This window comes from Limanda limanda, chromosome 5, assembly GCF_963576545.1.
Source record: "Limanda limanda chromosome 5, fLimLim1.1, whole genome shotgun sequence".
Taxonomy (NCBI): Eukaryota; Metazoa; Chordata; class Actinopteri; order Pleuronectiformes; family Pleuronectidae; genus Limanda; species Limanda limanda.
The window spans coordinates 13,154,947-13,176,190 of record NC_083640.1 but is presented as its reverse complement, the minus strand read 5'-3'; the positions used below and the strand labels follow the sequence as shown (position 1 = coordinate 13,176,190).

The 21,244-nt window shown below is 42.4% G+C and overlaps 1 protein-coding gene across 3 annotated transcripts; it reads left to right on the top strand.

Moving 5' to 3' along the window:
* Positions 1–383: 383 nt before the first annotated feature.
* On the top strand, positions 384–21,010 carry sv2ca (synaptic vesicle glycoprotein 2Ca). Of its 3 annotated transcripts, XM_061071930.1 has the most exons (13): positions 384–981; positions 10,739–10,919; positions 11,800–11,977; positions 12,959–12,965; positions 17,171–17,304; positions 17,710–17,799; positions 18,723–18,833; positions 18,969–19,057; positions 19,402–19,566; positions 19,763–19,896; positions 20,043–20,249; positions 20,479–20,638; positions 20,827–21,010. In XM_061071930.1, the coding sequence occupies exons 1-13, from the start codon at positions 384–386 to the stop codon at positions 21,008–21,010; spliced, it is 2,238 nt and encodes a 745-aa protein (XP_060927913.1). The 3 variants fall into 3 exon arrangements, with proteins under 3 accessions (XP_060927913.1, XP_060927914.1, XP_060927915.1); XM_061071931.1 differs by lacking the exon at positions 12,959–12,965 and having other exon boundaries at positions 11,800–11,951; XM_061071932.1 differs by lacking the exons at positions 12,959–12,965; positions 20,043–20,249 and having other exon boundaries at positions 11,800–11,951.
* Positions 21,011–21,244: the final 234 nt, after the last annotated feature.

The following is a 21,244-nucleotide window of genomic DNA, read 5'->3' as shown; positions in this document are numbered from 1 at the left end:
GAATGGCAGGTGAATGATTATAGAGTGTATGTGCTGTCTATAAGATGTCACCTGTAAGTTTGGGATAGGACACATGACTCACTATCTGATGAACGTCTCCCTCTCTCATCTCCCCCCATCCTCTTTTTTTAATCTTTCTCTTACCCTCCCTCCCCCCCATCTCTTTCAGCCAGGCCAATGATTGCCACAGCCATTGTGGGTTATCTCCCGTGGTGACTGCAGCCTCAAGAGTTTCCTTCCCTGCTGCATCTTCAGACCCACCGATCTTGCCATTCCTACAATTCTCACGTCAGCGTACATCCACCTCTCTTGCCCCTCTCCCCCTTTTCTTCTTCTCCTGAGTATCTATTGAGGCCCTGTGAAAACCTACCTGCGGAGCCAAAATGGAGGACACTTACAATAACAGGACTTCTCTGGTTAAGGGGGCCAAGGACATAGTCAAGGAGGCCAAGCGGCATGCGACAAAGAAAGTAGGCAAGGCGGTGGACCGTGCAACCGATGAGTACTCGTCCGGCCGCAACTACAGCCGATTCCAAGACGAGGAGGATGAGGATGAGGATTTCTACAAGAACCCGCCGCGGCAGGATGGAGAGGGCAACCACGACAACGAGGAGGGCTCCAGCGATGCCACAGAGGGCCATGACGATGAGGACGAGATCTACGAGGGCGAGTACCAGGGGATCCCCTCGGCAGGAGACAGTAAGCATAAGGACGGCCAGGTGGCGCTGGGGCAGCTGCAGTCGGATGCCACAAGGGACCGTAAGGAGCTGGACCAGGAGAGGCAGGCCGATGAGGAGGAGCTGGCCCAACAGTACGAGCTCATCATCCAGGAGTGTGGCCACGGGAGGTTCCAGTGGCAGCTGTTCCTGGTACTCGGGCTGGCGCTCATGTCAGACGGCGTGGAGGTGTTTGTGGTGGGCTTCGTTCTTCCCAGTGCAGAGACAGACATGTGTGTACCCAACTCCAGCTCCGGATGGCTAGGTAAGGCTGCTCATGTATGTGTGTGTATTTGAGTCCTATTACTGCATACTTTGCAGACACCAACACACATAATACTTGCAGTATGACACACATCCATGCATTTTTTTTATTTCAGGTAATGCAGAAGGCTTTGAGCCATCCCTTTTTACAATAACAATACTCTTCTTTTTAATAAAAACATAGGGTGCATCTTTCTGATGAAAACTATGGGTATAGATATAGCTGGAATAAATGTGATGATATCATACTGATGTCATTACGGATATGTAAGCTTGGGCCTGGAGACTACAAATTTAAAACAGAAAGTGTTACTTTTCAAAGTGGTGATGTTGAGTGGGAAAATCGTGTATTTACCAGGCTGGTAATGCAGAAACATACAAGGTGAAGTGTTTTAGTGTTCGACCCATAATTGGTATATTGGATTTTTTGGGCACTACTGAACAGATTTAGTTTCTCACAAGTTCAACAATGTTGTGGTACAGACAGATTGAATTGATGGATGATCCCTTCCAGAGACTATTGATTAATGATCTGCATGTGATTAAAAGTGTCACTTCAATTTCATCACCCTGTTACTCTAAAGAAATCACTTTATCAGAAGACGTTATCTTCGGTACGGTGGATAACTAAGCAGTGACAGCACTAATAATGACAACACAAGCTTTTGGTGGTCAGGGCACTCTTGAATATAAATGTGCAATTGATCCCACACTGTGCATAGTATACAAGCCTAGAACATCACCTCTCCTCCAACTATCCAGAAATCCAGAAGCCCAAACTTCCTTAATACAAAGCTGCCATCTTACACCCAATGACATCTTTTGGAGCCAGTAGCGATCAGGAGTGGGTTTCGTGGCATTGAGGTCCCGCCCATTCATGCGCTTGACCAATTTCGAATCTGTCTCTGCTGTGAGATATGAAGTTTTACACCATTTTAATAGCATCAAATTTGTAAATAAAACCAAAACAAACATGAACCATTGAACATACATCAGTGTGATAAGAACTAGCAGAAATTATGGACTATCGTTTGAGTAAATGTATTTGATATGCACTTTGACTTTTTAGTTGGGTCCGCATCCCATCCACTAACATGGAGGATGATTTTTTGGCTTCACTTTAGAGGAGCAGTCATGTCGTTCATTAGTCTATGGACTATACAGTGATGTTTTTGATAATTAAAAACAACCACATTCAAATTTAAGGGATTTTATTATGCAAGAATACTCAATTGTTAATTTTTTAAACATGTAAAATAGACGAGATTTTAATTTGCCTGCCACTTGGACGAAAGGGAGGGTCGTACTTCTTTCTGTGGCGCGTTGTTTGACTGACAAATATCACGTGTTTGTGCTTTAGGTTTCTCACTTCATCCTATAGTTGTTCTCCATGTGTGTGAGGGGTTTCGGTCCACTGGTCTCTGTGCCAGGATTAAGCAGGCAGCTAGTATTCCCTGTGAGCTCTCTGTGTTGAGCAGGAGTCCCAGCAGGCCTCATGGCTGCAGGTGTGTAATCCATCACCACAGAGCTGTGTGTGCAGGGCCTGACTCACTGTGTCTGTGTCCGAGTGGCGAGGACATTAAATCAGGAACGCGGCACCTTTCATACTCACTGCCACCGACAGACGTGACAATACATCAACTGCGCCGCAACATCCGATGCTAAATTGATACGACAGGGCCAGTTTGAGGGCGGAGGCAGTGAGAGGAAGTTTGAAAAAATGGATTTCAGAGGGTTAATGTGTAGAATAAATACTTCACACACACATTCATTATCATAATTTTCGATTTTACCTATAGTTGATGATTATAACTTACTTATATTGTTTATTGCATATTGGGAGTATATCTGATAAAATAGTTTGTCAGTGTGGAATCAGAGATAAATCCTCACAAGATGCTGTGCATCGTCACTTTTCCGTCGCTTTCCAACTATTCATGTTAACTCTCCTCTTCCTCTTTATAGCCAAGCAACGTCCTGGAGGCTTTCATGCTCTACGCTCTGCTTCTCCTTGTTCGTGACTCCGCTCCTCACCCCCTGTCCCTCCCTCTCACCCTCTCTTCTATGTGCCTCTTTTCTTCTCCCATCCTCCCCCATTCTCCTCTCCTTTCTCCCACTGATTGCCCAGAGGCTTCTCCCTGTTGAGGTGAACATGATTGGTGTTTGTGTGTTTGTGTGTGTGTTTGTGTGTGTGCATGTCTGAGCATAGCCTACATGATTACTACGACCTTGCTGCTATCCTTTTGGAGTTTTCCACACTAATTACACTTAACTACAGCCAACAGAATGTGGTGAGCTGATGTTTTTCAGGTGCCATGGTAATATCTTATCGCCTTGACGTGCAGAGATTAACAGTGGCCAATTAAATCAGTGAATGGTTTTTGATTGGGATGATCAAATTTTTTAATCGTTTAAGCTTTATTTAACTGAGCAGGACAATGAAGCTATTATTTTATTTGTGACAGCCTCACCATAAGATATCCTCCTACTGGATTGTGGATATATAGAAAAGTCTTCAAAGCGCACAGTGCAGAGATCTGAGGACAGTTTTGGCAACATATTATATTTTCACTCACATCTTTGTAACCACTGCGCTGGTGACTCTACTAGTTGGCTGCAAAGAAGGAGTTGAGATGCTTCAGAGGAGATGAGGTTACACTCCTCCAGGTTACAGTAAACGTTCTGTTGTAATCTGGTTTCTTAAATATCTTCTACTATATAGATTATAAAAGACAAAGCACATTTCTTGGCTATTAATGCAGAACAATTTATCTCATGGATGTCTGCATATGAGCAGGTGCTTGAGAGAGATTTAAGTTTTGGACTTTGGTGATGTGTTTTTCCCCCCCAGCATTTGTTGATTGAGTAATCAGATTTTCTACTGCTTTCGTTCAAAAGCCCCAGCTTGTGCTCAGATTGGCTCAGCTTGTGCTCAAACTGTGCAATTGCTCTCGAATCTTTTGTCGCTTGGGCGGAGACAAGTAGCACCCCCTGAAACAGGTAACTTCCAAATATATCAAACATTTAAAACCACTGAAATCGCGAAATTATCCATTCTATTTGAAATTTCAGAGTCTGAAAGCATTTGGATTAAATAGCCATTTAGTGTTTGTGTATGATAGATAGACAGATAGCAACTGAGCTGCTCTCCCACCACAGTTGCATGGTGCAGCTCCATTAACCATATAACAGGCAGTGACAGAGGCAGGCTGCGCGGACTGAGCTGGGCGTAATGGGATAATGCAGTATGAAAAACGCAAAGGCCCGAACAGGATGGATGAGTAAAATACTGATTAGATTACTGAATTCAATTTGGTCCCAGCCGTATCCACATCTTGTCAGGAATCTTTAATGAGACATGAGGACGGAGAGTTTGGGCGGGAGGAGATGAATCACTGTAAGTCCTTTAGATGGAATTGGACAATGTGGGTGAAGGACACGAGAGGGAAAACAAACTCGGCGAGACGCCGTACGTGCAACGTTCAGAGGAGAGGTGGAGGAGGAAAGACAAGTTAGAGCGGAGTAATGGCGAGAGAGGAGTTGGTGGACAGCAGCAGAGAGGTGGAAGATTGGTGGTATTCAGTGCAACTACAATGTGCGGGAGAGGCTCAGCTATCATCTCAGATACAGCAGACAAAGGGAGTGCATCGCCCCTATCATTACTTATTTGTTCTCTTGAGTGTGTCTCTCCCCTGCTCAGCCGCCTCTCACATCCCTCTCAGAACCTGTTTTCCTTAAACAGCCACCTCTCCTTCCCTACTGTTGCTCCTTCCTTTCTTGTTACCACTCTAACTTCCTCTTTCTATCCTCTTCCCTACTGTCGTCTGATCTCTATTTTCTCAGTTTGGCTGCATTTTCCATCTCTATGCATTTCTTTCTCCATCTTTCCCCCTCTGTCTGAGTGAGCCAGCTGGCAGGCTTTGCGGGACTGGGTGGTCCAGGGGCAGCTGAGCATGGCTAAACTGCAGTAAGCTCGCAACGTCACTACGGAGATTACGCTACTTGAGTATTGCAGCTAGCGTGGGAGAGGAAGGGTGTGTGTGTGTGTGATGCATTTCAGCATATGGACCAAACCTGCTGCCACCAGCAATATCAGCCACAAGTAAACCATGTCTAACAGCTCGCTCTTATCGGAGGTTCATGGCATCGCTGTATTTCATGTGAATTATTAATAGTCTTTAATGAAATGAAGGTTGGATCATTACTGGTGCTGAGGGAGTCATTTTAAACCCCTGCACTCTAAGCCCCACAATGAGTTACTTCCATATAGACTTCATTGAAATCCTGCCCCCACTGATGTGACTTAAATATGACAAAAAGCTTCAATCTGTTTTTCTGCGGAGGTGGCAGAAGACAGAGGCATGAATCCGATCAAACTGACACCATGTAGTACAAATGTGATTACACGCTGCTCAGTGTAAAGGAGCTGATGCCAGTGGAGCACAGAGGAAACTAAGGCAAAAATAAATGAGAGGGACGCACAGTGGAGGAGGGGAAAATGAGAAGTGAGCCAAGAAATTGGAAAAACGATAGGAGAGGGCACACGCTGCGAGAGAGAGAGAGGAAGGGAGGTAAAGGGTGGCAACAAAAAGCTGTGGAGAGGTGAGAGGGAGATGGAGATAAAATAAGTAGAGACTGACCGAAACAGAGAGAGAGAGAGAGAGGGGAGAGGAACACTTTCAAAGAGCTACCACAGTGTTGATGTAGTGCGCACCAGGTGCACAGTTGTATGATAGTATCATCATTATGAATAAAACATGACGGGTGTTTTGGGCGATGCTGAGACCGTTTGCACCGCGGAGAGCAAAGAGCATGAAATCAGAGAAGAGGTCGTGATGCAGCTCAGCGCTCCGACGGCTCTCGGGGGTGGGGGGGGGGGCTCCACATGTGACAGGACAGAAAACACTGCACCAGGGCCTTCCCCTCTCCTCCCCCTCTTCACTCTGTTTCTCTCACCCGATCCAGCAATTACTGAACTCTCCTCCCTCATAACCCTTTTTTCTCTCTTTTGTCAACCCCCTCCCTTCTTTGTTGCTTGTGCTCTTTCTTCTGCCGCGCACATATTTCATCTGCCTGCATCTGTGCTTGCTCTCGTATTCATTTGAATTTTTTTTTTTCATCTTCCCTGCTTTATCTGTAGTTCCTCAGTTTAGCCTCACCAGAAGAGATTAAACATATGTGCGATATTCCAATTTATAAATTAAATGGAATGTGTGTTTACTGTCTTGGGGAGCTTATGGGGACAAAAAATAAGTAATGTTAATTGTGAAATTTTACGGTGAAGACATGTTAGGCTAGGTTAAGTTTAGGTTTACATTAAGCTTAGGTGTAGGTTTACATTTAGGGTACTTTAAGGTTAGGTTAAGGGTTATGGTGAGGTAAGGAGTAAGTCTCCAGGAATTCAATGTAGGTTACTGTACAGTCTCTGAAGTCATAGTGTGTGTGTGTGTGTGTGTGTGTGTGTGTGTGTTTTCGTAGCTCTTATGCTCCATATCTTATCCTGAAAGAACAACACCTTGTCTTTTCTTCAGTGTGATTCCTGCTGAATATTTACCACTCGTAGAGAGATGTGTTTTGACATCTCAAACTGAGTGTCAAGGGGCGAAACCTTTTGCGTCTGCCTGAGAGGTCTCCTGACACACTGTCATTTCTGATGGTGCTCAGCGTCTCCACGGGTCATCGAGTCAGAATTCAGCTGCATTTTACACTCTTGCGCTGAGACGTTGGCACCAGCTGGCATCCATTCAAGGATATTTACCTCTAACATGTCGGAATACATGTCTGCACTGTAGGAAATCAAAACTTTAGATTTTCACGCTTTCCACAGTTTCAGAGGAAAATTTCAGTCTTGAATTGGAGTATATTGATTCTATCCATCTTCCTTTGACAAAGGAGCCACATTTATAGCTCTACTAAATCAATGGTGGGGCAGTAGTAGGTGATAGAACCCAGAGAAGGGGTTTCATTTGTTAAAATGCTCCTGTGGTACAGCCTGATCATTACCACCGGTTCAGTATTGACAAATTGACCGTAGCCTCAGCGTCAGTATAATAAAACATTTCATGGGTGATAAACAGTGTTATACTGTTGAAATAGAGTGGATCATAAACCTCTATAGTTATCATCAATGGAGTGTGTGTTACCTTTATAAACATGTTGTTTTACTTTGGAGTAAAATCAACTGCTTGGTTTTAATCGCAACACTGTAGTGTGGGTGACTGTATCTGTCTCAAGTCACACTGAGTCACAGAGTGTGATTCAGAAAGAAATTGGAGCCAAAGGAGACGATTTTCTGGTGAAAATATGAGCCGTAATTTTCACAGGTTAATTCCCCCAGAAGCAACTTTCAGGTTTTTTCGCGATGAGGCGTCATCATGTTCTGGGATATCTGTGCTATTTTCGAGCTAAAGTTATTTATTTCCTGGTTTGGGCACTGCTGACATCATGCTCTGAGATACAATACAGCAAGTCGGACAGAACGTCAATGAATTCATTACGTAATGGAGTCTCCTGTGAGCGACGTGCTCATTAGTCAACAGTTTTATGCCTTTATTTTTAATGGCATTTAAGTAGCGGTGACCGGATGTTCTTTCTTTGCCTCTTTGTGCAAATGTCTCTAAAACCCAAAAACCAAAAAGAAAAAAAAGAAATGTATTGTTTTAATGGGAAGTGTAAAAATAAAATGAAAAGACCCCTTGGTTGTTTGGAAGAATGACATTTAAATGGGAGGCCAGTGGGTGTTTGCTTGTGCACTGGATCTTTAGCCTCCCCTCATTGAAGCAAATATGAACTGTTTGGAGTGAAGTCTCCCGTTTCATTTAGAGTTGAATTTATGGCACCTTCAGGGAGGATCGAGATGGCTGACAAATGTGACGGATAGCTGTGTTTTTGACCCCTGAAGCGAGAGAGTCAAACACATATCAGTTCACAGCAGAGGAGAGAGACCTGACTGCAGACTGCATTACAGAGAGGAAATGCATCTTGCTATTGAGATTATTGTAATGGGATGAACAAAGTGTCCCTTCGGCGAGTCATGCTGTCCATTTAGGACGAGATGGCAACATTTAAAGTTTCTTCCTTTTGTGTGGACTTAAAATTTTCAAATAAATGAAAATACCTGTGTTTATGTGTTTGCGTTTGGATCTGATCTGGATCATGAACTCTATATATAGATGCCGGCGCATCTCCACTTCCTCCGACTATCCAGAAATTAAGCCAAAATATACAGGATACTTACGTCGCAATCTTGCATCTGCCGACAAACACTCTTGACCCATCATGAGTAGGTCTCAGCTATCGTGATGCTTCTCCCTGTTTTTATAGCATCAAATAACTAAGCTTATTAGAAACTTAGTCACTTGGGACATGCAGCACTGTGATGAGAACTGATCTCTATAAACAGATTCTTCATGTGAATAAACAAAACCTGTCCACGTTTAAGCAGTCTTTGGATGCCCACAAATAATGAGTCTATGGAGAGCAAAAGAAATGGAACACATTGACTGAAATGCATCGGCTATTAGGTTTTGGATTTAACAACATTCATATACACATAGATATAAGCCAAAATGTCGTATGGAAATAAGGAACCTACAAAAGGTATCACTGTTTTTGTTTTGTTTTGCTTGTCTGACAGAAGACTTGGCTGGATATGCACTGTCTACACGAGAAGCCCCAAAACACAGGATAATTCATCATCAGACGTTAGCCAATTACCTCAGAGATTGGATAAGAGCTACCTCTGATTACAGAAACTTATTTTCCTTCTGTATAAAAATAATATTTAACCTGTACTTTTGAGTATGGTCCCTGTCCCATCCACTAACATGAAGGAGGCATGGTCTATAATCTATACTGCAGCCAGCCACTGGGGAGCGATAGAGATGCTATTGCTTCACTTTTGGGGGGAAATCATGTCGTCCATCTTTACACACAGTGTATGGTAAGGATGTGGATTGAGACAAAACCTCACCGTTACTAAATTAATCCACACTTTAATCAGGAGGGAAAACTCAAAAACAGAAATTGCTGCTAACCACAAAATACCAGAAACAATGTCGGCTAAAGCAACAACAATGGGCTTCTCTCGCTCAAGAGCAGAATTATGATGATCAGAGAGAGAAATCGATGCTGTTTTGCTGCTGCATTGATTCGATTTGTGATGAGATGGATTATAAGAGCCAAGGACCATTTAGTAAAGTCACCCAGCAGTACTGGTCACATTTATCTCCTCAATGATCACACGCTGTTTTCAGTTCATTACACACTGTATTTACTCAATGTTGGTGTGTGTTACCGCGGCCGAGTGCTTTTACACAGTATCAGGTTCATTCTCATCAGTCTGTGCCACAGGTTTAAGGATCCAGTGGGAGCGGCAGCAGATTCCATTTGGAAACTGTATATGTAGCAATCTCTTCCTGTCATAATCAAATTTGAAAGTATAGGTCTGATGTGTTACTTGATAGATGTGTGTGTGTGTTTGTGTGTGTGTATCTGGCAGCTATTTTTTATCCATTTGTCCTTCTTTTCAAAACAGCATGATCCTCTATAAATTAAACTTTCCATAAGGAGTCAGTCATTCACAGTGGTGAACATTCAGCAATAATGGAGGCACAATCTTAATGTTGCTCCATATTTTAAATTGACACTTCACCATTTGTCAGCAGAGGCACATTTAGAGGACACCGTTTCTCCTCTTAGCTGTGAGTCAGTGTTCTGGTGGCTTCGACTACTTAGGCTGAGATATTTTCCGGAATTTTCTGTCTAAATTACTAATAATTACATGATTAAGTGAGAACTGTCCTTTACTCTCCACTTGTGCATTGTATCTTACACATTACACCAATTTTCTTCATGCGTTTGTCTCACTATTATTTACTGTTGCTGTTGTATCATTGCTTCACTTACTATCCCAAGTTTGTTAGTGTTAGCGATAAATTACATCAGAGCACACAAGTGGGTAAAGGTTAGCGTAAGTTACCTTTGTTATGTCGTAGATTTAATTTGTTTGTCCCTTTGTTCAGATCCTTGCTGTTAAAGAGGAGGCTGCCCAGCACTTCCTGACTTTAAAGGTGTTGGTGAGGTCATGGCTGACATCACTGGGCCAAACCAAGAGTAGGGGTTTCACTTTAAATAGGAACGTTTATTTGGTTTACTAAGGGAATCAAAATGTGTTCAGATTATTCATATACAGCCATCCACAAATGTAAATTAACTTCATGATTTGTACAAGATTGTTAGTTGATTTTACGTGTGTTCTGTAAAGCTCCACCTGCTTTGTTATGGCTCTGGCTAAAGCAGTGTAGGTGTGTATTGAACAACCTAAGAAGCTGGATTCTGTTACTGCACAAGGATAAGTGAAGCTGTGCTGCAGAAGCATGTGTTTTATTAAATTAATTGTGTCGTTGTCCTGAGTTTTATTACTTAGATTTTTACTGTGAATGAAATGTTCACCTCTGAGAAAACAAGACATCTGCTGCATCTGCCTTTACCACCTTCCTTGATGTTCGAATCAGACTCTCTCACAATTTAATAATGCTAATTCTGTTCCTAAAGATGTTGTATAGGTGTGTGAAGCTAATCCAGCAAATTCTAAGTGGAAAATGTTTTTTCTTACAAATAAAAGAAAAATACTGAGCGAACACTGGCACCAAAATCATCTTTATAAACTCCCAAACTGTAGTTCTAGATACAGAAGCATGCACTGTATATTAAGGCAAATAAAAATCCCAGCCCCTCTCTTCTCCTTTTCTCCCCAGGCAGTGTTGTATACTTGGGGATGATGGTTGGCGCGCTCTTCTGGGGAGGGATGTCTGACAAAGTTGGCCGCAGACAGATTCTCCTCATTTGCATGTCCACAAACGGCTTCTTCGCCTTCCTGTCGTCTTTTGTCCAGGGATACGGCGTGTTCCTCCTTTGCCGTCTCGTCGCAGGCTTCGGGTAAGTCTTGATGTAGTGGAGGTCACTCTGGGGCCGGCGAGGACGGTCAGCGGGACGGTCACACTCTCTGAAAACATGTCGGAAAACAAAGCGTGCGCCAGTGCCAAACCAGGAAGAATGTTTCCTTTTGCATTGCTCTGTCTCCCCTAATTATTTTTCCCTTTGTTGATTTTAACTGAATCATTTTGAAGTTGAGAAAAACTGAGAGCAGTTTTCTTTAATGACTATGTAAAGCTTTCTCTCTCACTTCCCTGTTGATTTTGACAGTTTTATCATCAGGGGTTTTCTCTACGCCCGTCTGTCAAGGTTTCTCTCCATCTTAACAAAAACTAACACTGCCTACGATGTTTGGAAGAAAATTTTCATTTTCATTCAGACAATGTTAGAATCTCTTAAACGAACCTCCAATCAGATGGTGTTTTCATCCCCTTGCAACATAGTACAGAAGGTGATTTATTGTGTCCTCTTCTTTGTGAGTGTAGCTGTTCCTCTAAGAGCTAATTTGGTAATTGAATCTGCATCATTGTCCCCAGAGACATTCAGACTAATTGAAAAGGCTATTTCAACCTGCCAATGCAACGTATGCCACTGAGTCATGAGGACCTTTTTTTTTGTATTACCTTTTGGGGATAAGTGTGCTTATATATCTCCCTTGTAACAATGAGCCGTCATAGCAAAGATGCAAAATGTGAAAAAGCTAACAATGTCCATTAGACAGTGCTTGAACCACATAATTAGGGATCAAGGCAAAGCATGTGAAAGAAATTTGCTAAACCCACTGTATGTGAAAAATGTAAAACATAAGGTTAATTTCCTCCCCTGTTTTTGGTTCTAGCTGCCTTACCCCCCGTCACTGTCCCATTCTCCGTGGTTCTTGCAGGATAGGAGGTGCCGTGCCGATCGTCTTCTCCTTCTTTGCAGAGGTGTTGTCCAGGGAGAAAAGAGGAGAGCACCTCAGCTGGCTGTGTATGTTCTGGATGATTGGAGAGATCTATGCATCTGCTATGGCCTGGGCCATCATACCACACTACGGTGAGTTCCCCACAAATTATCACAGCGTGCACCTAGAATGGGAGAAATCACAGTCATCAAATAAAGTTTGATCTCATAGAAGCTCTAACAGGACAAGTGTAAGAGAACAGACGTGATGTGACTGTATGCTGAGCTCCTGGCTGCCCTTTAAAAATCTGTAAGGCCTCCCTGTGTCCCTGGGTTCTAGAGCCAGTCTTCTCTTCCACGAGAATCAATCACTTAATATCTTTGAGTGGCTGCAGGCAGGGAGAGGCAGAGGTTAAGAGATTACCGTATGCATGGATACCACAGAGCAGACGCAAGCTGAAATGGTGAGAGCTGTGAATTATGACAGCACTGCGTCAGATATCAGCTGGACTCATCATAAAAGGAAACAAAAGGAAGCGAATGGAGCTCTCCTCCTCTCCTCCTCTTCTCCTCATTCTCCCTGCTTTTTTCTGCTGTCCTGCGGTCCCTCCCTTTTACTGCCTCCCCTCTCCTCCTGTTCTGTACTCTCCCCTTCTTTCTACCTCTGTCCTTCCTTTTATTACCTCTCCCCTCTCTCCATTCTCTGTGTCTCTGCAGAGTGTTCTTCTTGATCAAGCATAATTAGGTTTTTCTCCTTGCTCTAATGGGACAAAGCTACAGCTAGAGGTGATTTATGGCCAGACCATTGCTTTAGCCAACCTGTGACGTCAGTGAGAGAGAGACAGTGTGTGTGTGTGTGTGTGTGTGTGGGTGTGTGTGTGTGTGTGTGTGTGTAAGTGGCATGGATGATGTTTCACTGGGCTACAGTGCACATCCAGGTCTTCTTCAAGGGAAATTGAAGGCAATAACATCTGACACCATAAGAGGTCATTCGAGTTAAAACACACACACATGCACAGAGGCACCTAAGAACCCACGGTGACAACAATTGCATAGTTTTTCAATAAAAGACTTGCATGTTAGTTAAAGTGACGCTTGCACACATGCACACATGGATGCAGAGCCTTCTATCGTCCGTCATGGAAGTACAGATACAGAAGCACACTGGTGAAAGCAGAGTGAGTCTTCATGAAGAAACGCTGCTGTCAGATCAGCTGATATCGTACTAGTGGCCTTACTTTGCTCTTATTCCCTCTGACACTCACTACCACTCTTGCCTCCCTCTCTCTGAGGAGGGAACGACGTGTCTTGCATAAACACTCCAGTGCTCACCAGTGGTTTCTATGTTTGTGCTGCAGTGAGTTCGGCCAACGGCACTAAGACGGGCAAAAAAATGCCTCTCGCCTAGATACCTTCACGCCTTTGAACCAAAACTTACTGGTGTCAGCGATGGGTTGACACACGCGTTCCTCGGCACGGGTGTTTAATACACCATTAGAGGTCTCATTTATCTCCTCCACTCGCTGACTCCTAATGTTTCCCAGAAGCCCCCCTGCCAGGCTCACAGCTGGAGACCTGGAGGAGGTCTGCCTGGCACAGAACCTCATCACACTGACGGGAGTGCTGCAGGGGTTTACTCGCTGCCAGGCAAACCTACCACTAAGAGTAACATCATTAGACACTTCTCAGATGTACAGATTAAAGATGAATCATCCCCAGTGGGCTCTGCTTCATCGTCTCATCCAATTCTCAACTTGTATTATATTTAAAAGGCATTGTAGATTGTCACTTAGGCCTTCTGAAATGTAAACCACTAATTATCTATCTCTGTACAGTCTCTCGGCCTGGGTGAAGTGTAGCACTGCTGACTCAGTCAACCATAAACTTCAATTGTTAGTCAATTATGTACATAATCCTTGTAATGAGATTTCCAATGGCATGGGCGAAACACTAACCCTGAGGGGCACGAGGCCGCACTACATATCCGTAGAAAAGGCAATCATTGCTGAACAACTCCTTCCCTTTTCTCTCTCTGTTACTCTGTCTCACTCTGTCCCTTACTTTCTTTATTTCTCTCTCCCTGAGTCACTCCAGACGCGCACACACAAACACACACACAAACACACACACACACACACACACACGCACACGCACACACACACACACACACACACACACACACACACAGGAAATAAACACTCAGACTCAGCTTCGGAGAAAGCAGGGGTACAGACAGGCGAGTCTGTCATCTATTAAAGCCATAACTCCTGGAGCCAAACAAAGCACAAAACAAAAGAACAAAAGACGAGAGTGACACCCAATCACTGACTCACGTATCATGTAAATTGTCCCACACGTAAGATGAGTCAGCACATATAAGATTACTCAGCAAAAAAACTTTACTTTAAACTGACCTGTGAATCTGTGCAATACATATTTTCTGTTGCACATTGTATAGTGTTCTATAGGCTACATCAAATATTGCACTTCTAGTAGATATACAGTAAATACAAAATACATAATTTCCTTTTGCTGTTTTATTTTTTCCATTTCAATCTCTCTGCTCTGTTTTTAGCTGCATCCACCACTTAGAACGGACGCCCACACTCCTTTGTAAATACATATTTTATAGTTGATATGTATTGCTATCAAAGCCGGATTTTAATATGCTGGGAGATTAATTCCAAGCAGTGTTTTGTTTTTTTGGCATAAACATTAGTGTTAACCCCCTCCCCACCCTCTGACTCCTCTCCCACGCCTGTTGATGAATAATGGTGTAATTCCCTCTGGAACGGCATCTCCACCAGGCACGATCTGTTGAGAGACGTGGGAGGTCACGACTGTCACGGCAACCCTTTTTCTGTGCTTCCTCCCCAAAAATTTGGAAAAATACCAGCAAAAATACAAATCTACATATACAATATTCTGTAGTGTACATTTGTAGTTCCACCCTGGCTGGTCCTGGCTTCACTTAAGCCTCACTTTAGTTACATCACATGTATTTCTCTCTGTATCTTTTACGTAATAAACTTTTGCAGAAAAAAGCAATGCATTAAACAATTCAATATTTGGAGAAACAACACATACATCTGCATACTTGAATCCTTACTTTTAATTGAATGTCATATCCAGTGCCTTTTAAGGTCTATGAGGAAACATCTCTGTTCGGTTTAGAATGCAAAAAAAATTGCATTTCAGATTGTGGGATGCTTTCTTGCAATAGTCTGTCTTTTCTTCTCCGAATGGTTTAGAAAGGGTTTTAGAATTAACTGAAATTTTTCAAAAGGAAAAGGAAAATGTGCCCTGTTGAGTACGAATGTTTATGTGTTTGTTTTTGCTTGTGTGGGTGGGAATGTGGCATTATAGAATTATGTTAGTGGTGTCAGTGTCATCTGCATATGGTAATTCATGTTATTAATTTCTTTGCTTTTTTTCTCTGTCACCGTGAGGTTTTCTGTGTGGGTACGCGTGGGTATATGTGTCTGTATGTGTGTGTGTGTGGGTATGCTACAATGATTAATGAGTCTTGGAGACTGCCTGTGGGCTGAGATCAGGTGCAACAAGATTTAACTTAGCAGCAAACACTCAATTCCTTTCCTACACATTCAATTAACCTGTCCCTTTGCACCTCTCTCAGCTTCCCCCGGAGAGCCATTCATCTCAGAGCTAACACATCGCTCTGCCGGAGCCACAGTCTCTGTATAAAAAAGGCTGCGGTCGTGCAGTGCTCCTGTTTAGATGCCATCTCTTTTATTTGCAGATCCTTTGTGTTTGCAGAGTGAGATTCAAAGACAACATTTAGAATTGGCTTCTCAGATCAAGTCGCCCAGTGATGAGGATACTCCACTATAATACATTATACTCAACATCTAAGATTAGTCACTGGCACTGCTTCCTAAAAGCCTAATTTCAAGGCTTATTAAGTATCATATTTATTTATAATTGACTACTGAGAGTATATTTATAAATGAATAATACAAACATTTCTGGCTTTAAAAAAAAGGGAGTGCCATAGTATGTTAAATGTTCATTCGTATTATTTGTGAGCTCAACAAAAACTTTGAGATTATTATGAGATTCCTTATATCAGGGAATGAATAATTTCAGATACCAAAATATCAGTCGATATATATGATTCCTAAGAAGTCATTATCAAACGTTTTTGGCAAAGAAATACATTTGTGGATTAGGTTTTCAAACTTTAAAATTAAAAAGACTTAACACAAATACAACCAAATATATATATATATTTTTTTACAGACAATGAAAACGTTTTTTTCTGAGTTGTTTATTCTCTAAAATAAAAGTTTTCACATTGGTGCAGAGTTGCATTCAGACAGAAGCGATATATTCATCGTGCTATGATTATATCCAATATTTTGTCTTGTCAGTGGCCACAACAGTAGTCCTTTTTCATTTAAGCTGCACTTATTCATATTTTTGACATGATCAGATAACAAAATTTGACATGTTGCCTGCAGTCACAAAGCCACAGAGTATATCACAGTTTTAATCCTCTTGAAGCCATTGTTTTGGTTTGTTAAAAACAGTGGCTATCAGCAGAGAACATTGTGGGACTCTGTCAGCAGTTATGTCAAAGCAGCTTTTAAAAGAAATAACAAGAAACCACTATTTTTGACGAGTCACTGAAGACGACAAATCCAATGAAAATCCCTATCATCATTATTACCATCACACTGTGCAGCTCTTACTCAGCTCTACATGGAGCTTTATAGCATATTGTAACTCATTGTTCTGGTTCCATTGTTGTTAGATGTACTGAGTTGGTTCACTCTCACTTTCTACCAGCAGCAGTTAGAGACTAGCTGGTGAACAGGCTACTCTGGGCAGAGAACCTTCCTTCCTCAGTAGGTGGTGGAGACAAAATCAATGTTACATAGAGAGTGAATATTGGACTCAACATTTGTTCAGCAGCAAGAAATACGACTCGGAAACAACTAGCTATTGTGTCTGTATATGCTGGGAGTGTTAATACGCAACTACAAGTTCATCACACTTATATTATGGTGAGAACTGTTGTTACAGTCATTATAATTCTTCTAGTGTTTGCTTTATGTTGTCTTTATTACTCTCTATGTAGGGCAATATGATGAACAGCTTTATTTTGTCAGACAACTGCAATGGCCTTGTTGCATGTCAGATTCCGTCTCTGCTGTATTGGTCACATATAAATGATCTTAACTATACCAGGTTTAGTTTATTCACTTCACTAGACACATTCAGGATTGTACTCGCAAGAAGATGTAGTGTTTGTCATGTTAACTTCAAGTACTTCAAGAGCACTTCCTATTCTGCCTTGTCATCTGTCCTTATCTGATTCTCACGGTCACTGTTTGTTTCACCCATAACAGGTTGGAGCTTCAGTATGGGCTCAGCGTACCAGTTTCACAGTTGGAGGGTGTTTGTGGTCGTCTGCGCTCTCCCCTGTGTGTGTGCCGTGGTGGCTCTTACCTTCATGCCTGAAAGCCCCAGATTCTACCTCGAGGTAAACAGAATGACACAGTTTTACAGCTTTTACACTTCTTCTGAATCCGTATCTCTAGCATTTCCACACACCACAGTACTGTGTCACACACCATCTCTAGAAAAATACATCCAGCAAATATAAGAGCATTTGGACATTTTCACAGTGATGAGACCAAACCTCAGTGAGTCATCTGAATCCAGGGCTTATAGACATTTAGCCACAGAATAGAAGCTGAGATCTGTGACAGCAGGTTTTCTGCTGCTGGATAATTAGTCTTTGAAGTAAAGTGAGTCACTGTTGTCGTGACTCTCATCATTTTGGCCCATCTTGGAGAAATCAAAGAGTCTATGTTTGTGTGCCGCACCCATGCTTTATCTCCTCCTCTCTCTTTCTCTTCCTCTCCCTCGCCTTCCCTCCTGACAGGTGGGGAAGCACGATGAAGCCTGGATGATCCTCAAACAGATCCACGACACCAACATGAGAGCGCGTGGGCAGCCGGAGAAAGTCTTCACCGTGAGTGTTTGCTTCTGCAGCGCCGCCGCCTCTGCCGGGTTTCCTTGATGCTTAAGGAAGCAAAGAGGCTTATGTTCTGCCACCACTGGGACAGGTTTTTTTTACGCTTTCACTGTGCGGGATCGTATCTGAATTATGAAGCTTCTGAAAGCTGTTTTGTGTCATTCAGGCTTATGTGCTGCGTGAGCTGCACTTTTGGGAAAGCCTCTTAGTCAACACGTTTCTTGAATTGATCATTTACTGTAGTACACACTGTTTATATTCACTTGTCTGATTCTGATTTGACTTTCATTACTGTTATATTATATTGTGATGCTTTCACTCTGGAGATGATCACACAGAAATTAGTGAAAAACCATGATACACATTGTCGCAGTTATGATACAACATTAACTTTACCCGAATGTAGACTGCCCTGATTTTCCTAATATAGTCAGGAGCAGGAACAGGGGCGGGACAAGTGGGGCACTGGCCCCAGCTAAGATCTGATTGGCCCCTGAAGTCTTTTCTTTCAAAACATTTTTTGTCAATTATGAACAACACTAACAAAAAAATATTTGCTCAAAGCTAAAGAGCTAACAGTAAACCATGAATGACTTAAATGTGCCCCTTACTGAATCAGGAACTGTGTCTGGATGTTGGACATTGATGTTGCCCCTCGATGTAATTTCTGGCCCCTTTTTGGCCCCTTCCTTAAATCCTAGATCTGTCGCCAAATATTGTGATTACTTTATTATTTCTATTAGGCATTGGTTCTCTATTTACTCTGTATGCACTTTATATTTTCATTTTCACTTATTTATTCGACTGTACCTTTTTGTATATTGTGTTACTTTACTTACTTTGGGATTTATAAAGCCTATCTTATCTTATCTAATCTTTACTATGTCTAGTTATACTGTTTGTCATGATTCATTTTACAGGTAAACAGGATCAAGATCCCCAAACAGTTGGATGAACTTGTTGAAATGCAATCCGAGTCTGGCAACCCAGTATCCAAGTTTTTCTTTCGGATAAAGTCTGAAACACAGGGGGTAACTATTTCTATTTTTGTTCACTTTTATAGAAGCAATTTATTTTCTTTATGAAACACGTTCCTGTCCTCCCCCCAACCCCAGCATTTGTCTTGTGATCACATGACATGTAATAAGTCTCTTGTCTGTCTCTAGATCTATCATAACCTGATGAAGTGCTTCAACTACCCAATGCGAGATAACATGATGCGTCTTGCCACGGTGTGGTTCACACTGTCATTTGGGTGAGCTCCTTTCTGATGTAATTTGTGTCAAGGAAAAAACCAGACAAGTCTAATTTCTCGGGTCAGATAATAGCACCAGGCAGCTGGACTCGCAACCATATTACAGTTCTGTCATGTTGATCTCTCTGCTGTGCAGAGGCTGCATGGTCTCGAAATCAATCAGAGTGTGTGGATCAATACTGGCACAGAGATAGGAAGGAAAAGCAGCAAGAGAGAAAAAAAAAACAGCTTGAAAACACTTTTTAAAACCAAATAGAAACGGCAGGTGTCCTTGTTTTGTACTTTGTCTGTCTGGTAACCGAGGAAAGCATCTACAATCAGAAAATGTCTCATTGTGGTTGCAGGTATTATGGGCTGTCAGTCTGGTTCCCTGACGTCATCAAACACCTTCAGGCAGACGACTACGCCTCCAAAGTGAAGATCCACAACAATGAACGCATCGAGGACTTCACCTTCAACTTCACCCTGGAGAACCAGATACACAGAAATGGCCTCTTTATTAACGACCGGTAGGTCAACTAACCAGCATGATGAGTGGAGGCAAAATCTGATATATTATGAAGTTGTAAATGTGAAGACAAAGAGGGAGATTCAGGATCTAAAGTCATATGGATGTTACTGTACTGAGGTATAATATATAGTTAACAGTATCTGTTTATTTTGATGATAGAATATTAAAGGGAGAATCTTAATGTCAATTTTCAGATTCATCAATATGAAGCTGAAGTCCATTACCTTCATTGACTCTACTTTTCGTAACTGCTACTTCGATGACGTGACATCAGTGGGCTCCTTTTTCCGCAACTGTACTATCATTGATGGTTTCTTCTTCAACACAGGTGAGACACAAGGATTTCAGATTCTTTCATTCAATGCAATATTTCAGATTCTCTGATTCATCAGGGGAAGTTGTGTAATGTAGAAAAAGGAAAGAATCTGCTCGAAAATTACAGATATGATAGACGAGTGATCTGTTTGGTTGCAGACATCTATGAGTCCAAGTTGATCGACGGCACAGAGGTGATCAACAGCACCTTCACACACAACAAGACAGGCTGTCAGATGACTTTTGATGACGACTACAGCGCCTACTGGGTTTACTTCATCAACTTCCTCGGGACCCTGGCTGTTCTGCCCGGCAACATCGTGTCAGCCCTTCTCATGGACAAAATTGGCCGTCTGTCCATGTTAGGTAAGAAAGAGGGGCGAGGGCCGGGCTCATGTTTGTGTGTGCACTTGAGTAATTGGTTTTCACATTGACTGTAGGATGCTGAAATGATTCATGCTATGGATGTAGCATCCATCACTGAGTATGAAGGCAATTTCTATTATAGCTCCAATAATTTAGCTGAACATTAGTCAAATGAATGACACATGCACTAAATGCTCCTTCACTCTCTTTGTGTCTGTTTGTCAATCAGGTGGTTCCATGGTCTTGTCGGGCATCAGCTGTTTCTTCTTGTGGTTCGGCACCAGTGAGTCCATGATGATTTTCATGTTGTGCCTTTACAACGGCCTGAGCATCTCTGCCTGGAACTCCCTGGATGTGGTCACTACTGAGTCATTCCCTACTGCCAGGAGGTGAGCTGACTTATCATACACTCCCAGATAAAACATTTAAATTTTAACAACCTGTAAATTGAACAATTTAAAAAAAACATTGGAATTTAAAAAACAGTAAATCCAACTTTCCTTTTCTGTTGAATTTTTAGGTATTTTTATATATTTGTCTAAACTTGCTATCTGTCCCTGATTCCCTCTCTCCACAGAGGAACAGGCTTCGGGTTCTGCAACGCTCTGTGTAAGCTCGCCGCCGTCCTGGGGAATCTGTTTTTCGGTTCACTCGTCGGCATCACCAAGGCCATCCCCATCCTCATGGCCTCGTCTGTGCTCGTTTGTGGAGGCCTGGTCGGACTCAGGTTGCCTGACACCAGGGAAAATGTTCTCATGTAACACCGGCGTGGCGTTCATCAGCATAAAAAAACCTGGATCAAACCTGGGTGAGTCCGAGAGGACGCTCAGGCAGCGTTGGGTATAAAGTGCAAATTGCTTGGTTCACATATATCTATCATATCATAATGTTACCTCAGTGAAGCCACCCTTTCACATTGTAATCATACACGTTAAACTCCTTGGATTCAGTGTAAGTTAATAATAACCTCAGTCATTTTGTGAATGTATTATCTG

Coding starts and splice junctions, on each gene's coding strand:
- sv2ca (XM_061071930.1), top strand. CDS start 384: ATGGAGGACACTTACAATAACAGGACTTCTCTGGTTAAGGGGGCCAAG. Junction 17,800..18,722: donor AGCCGGAGAAAGTCTTCACC/GTGAGTGTTTGC, acceptor TTCATTTTACAG/GTAAACAGGATCAAGATCCC. Junction 19,897..20,042: donor TGGTTTCTTCTTCAACACAG/GTGAGACACAAG, acceptor GTTTGGTTGCAG/ACATCTATGAGTCCAAGTTG.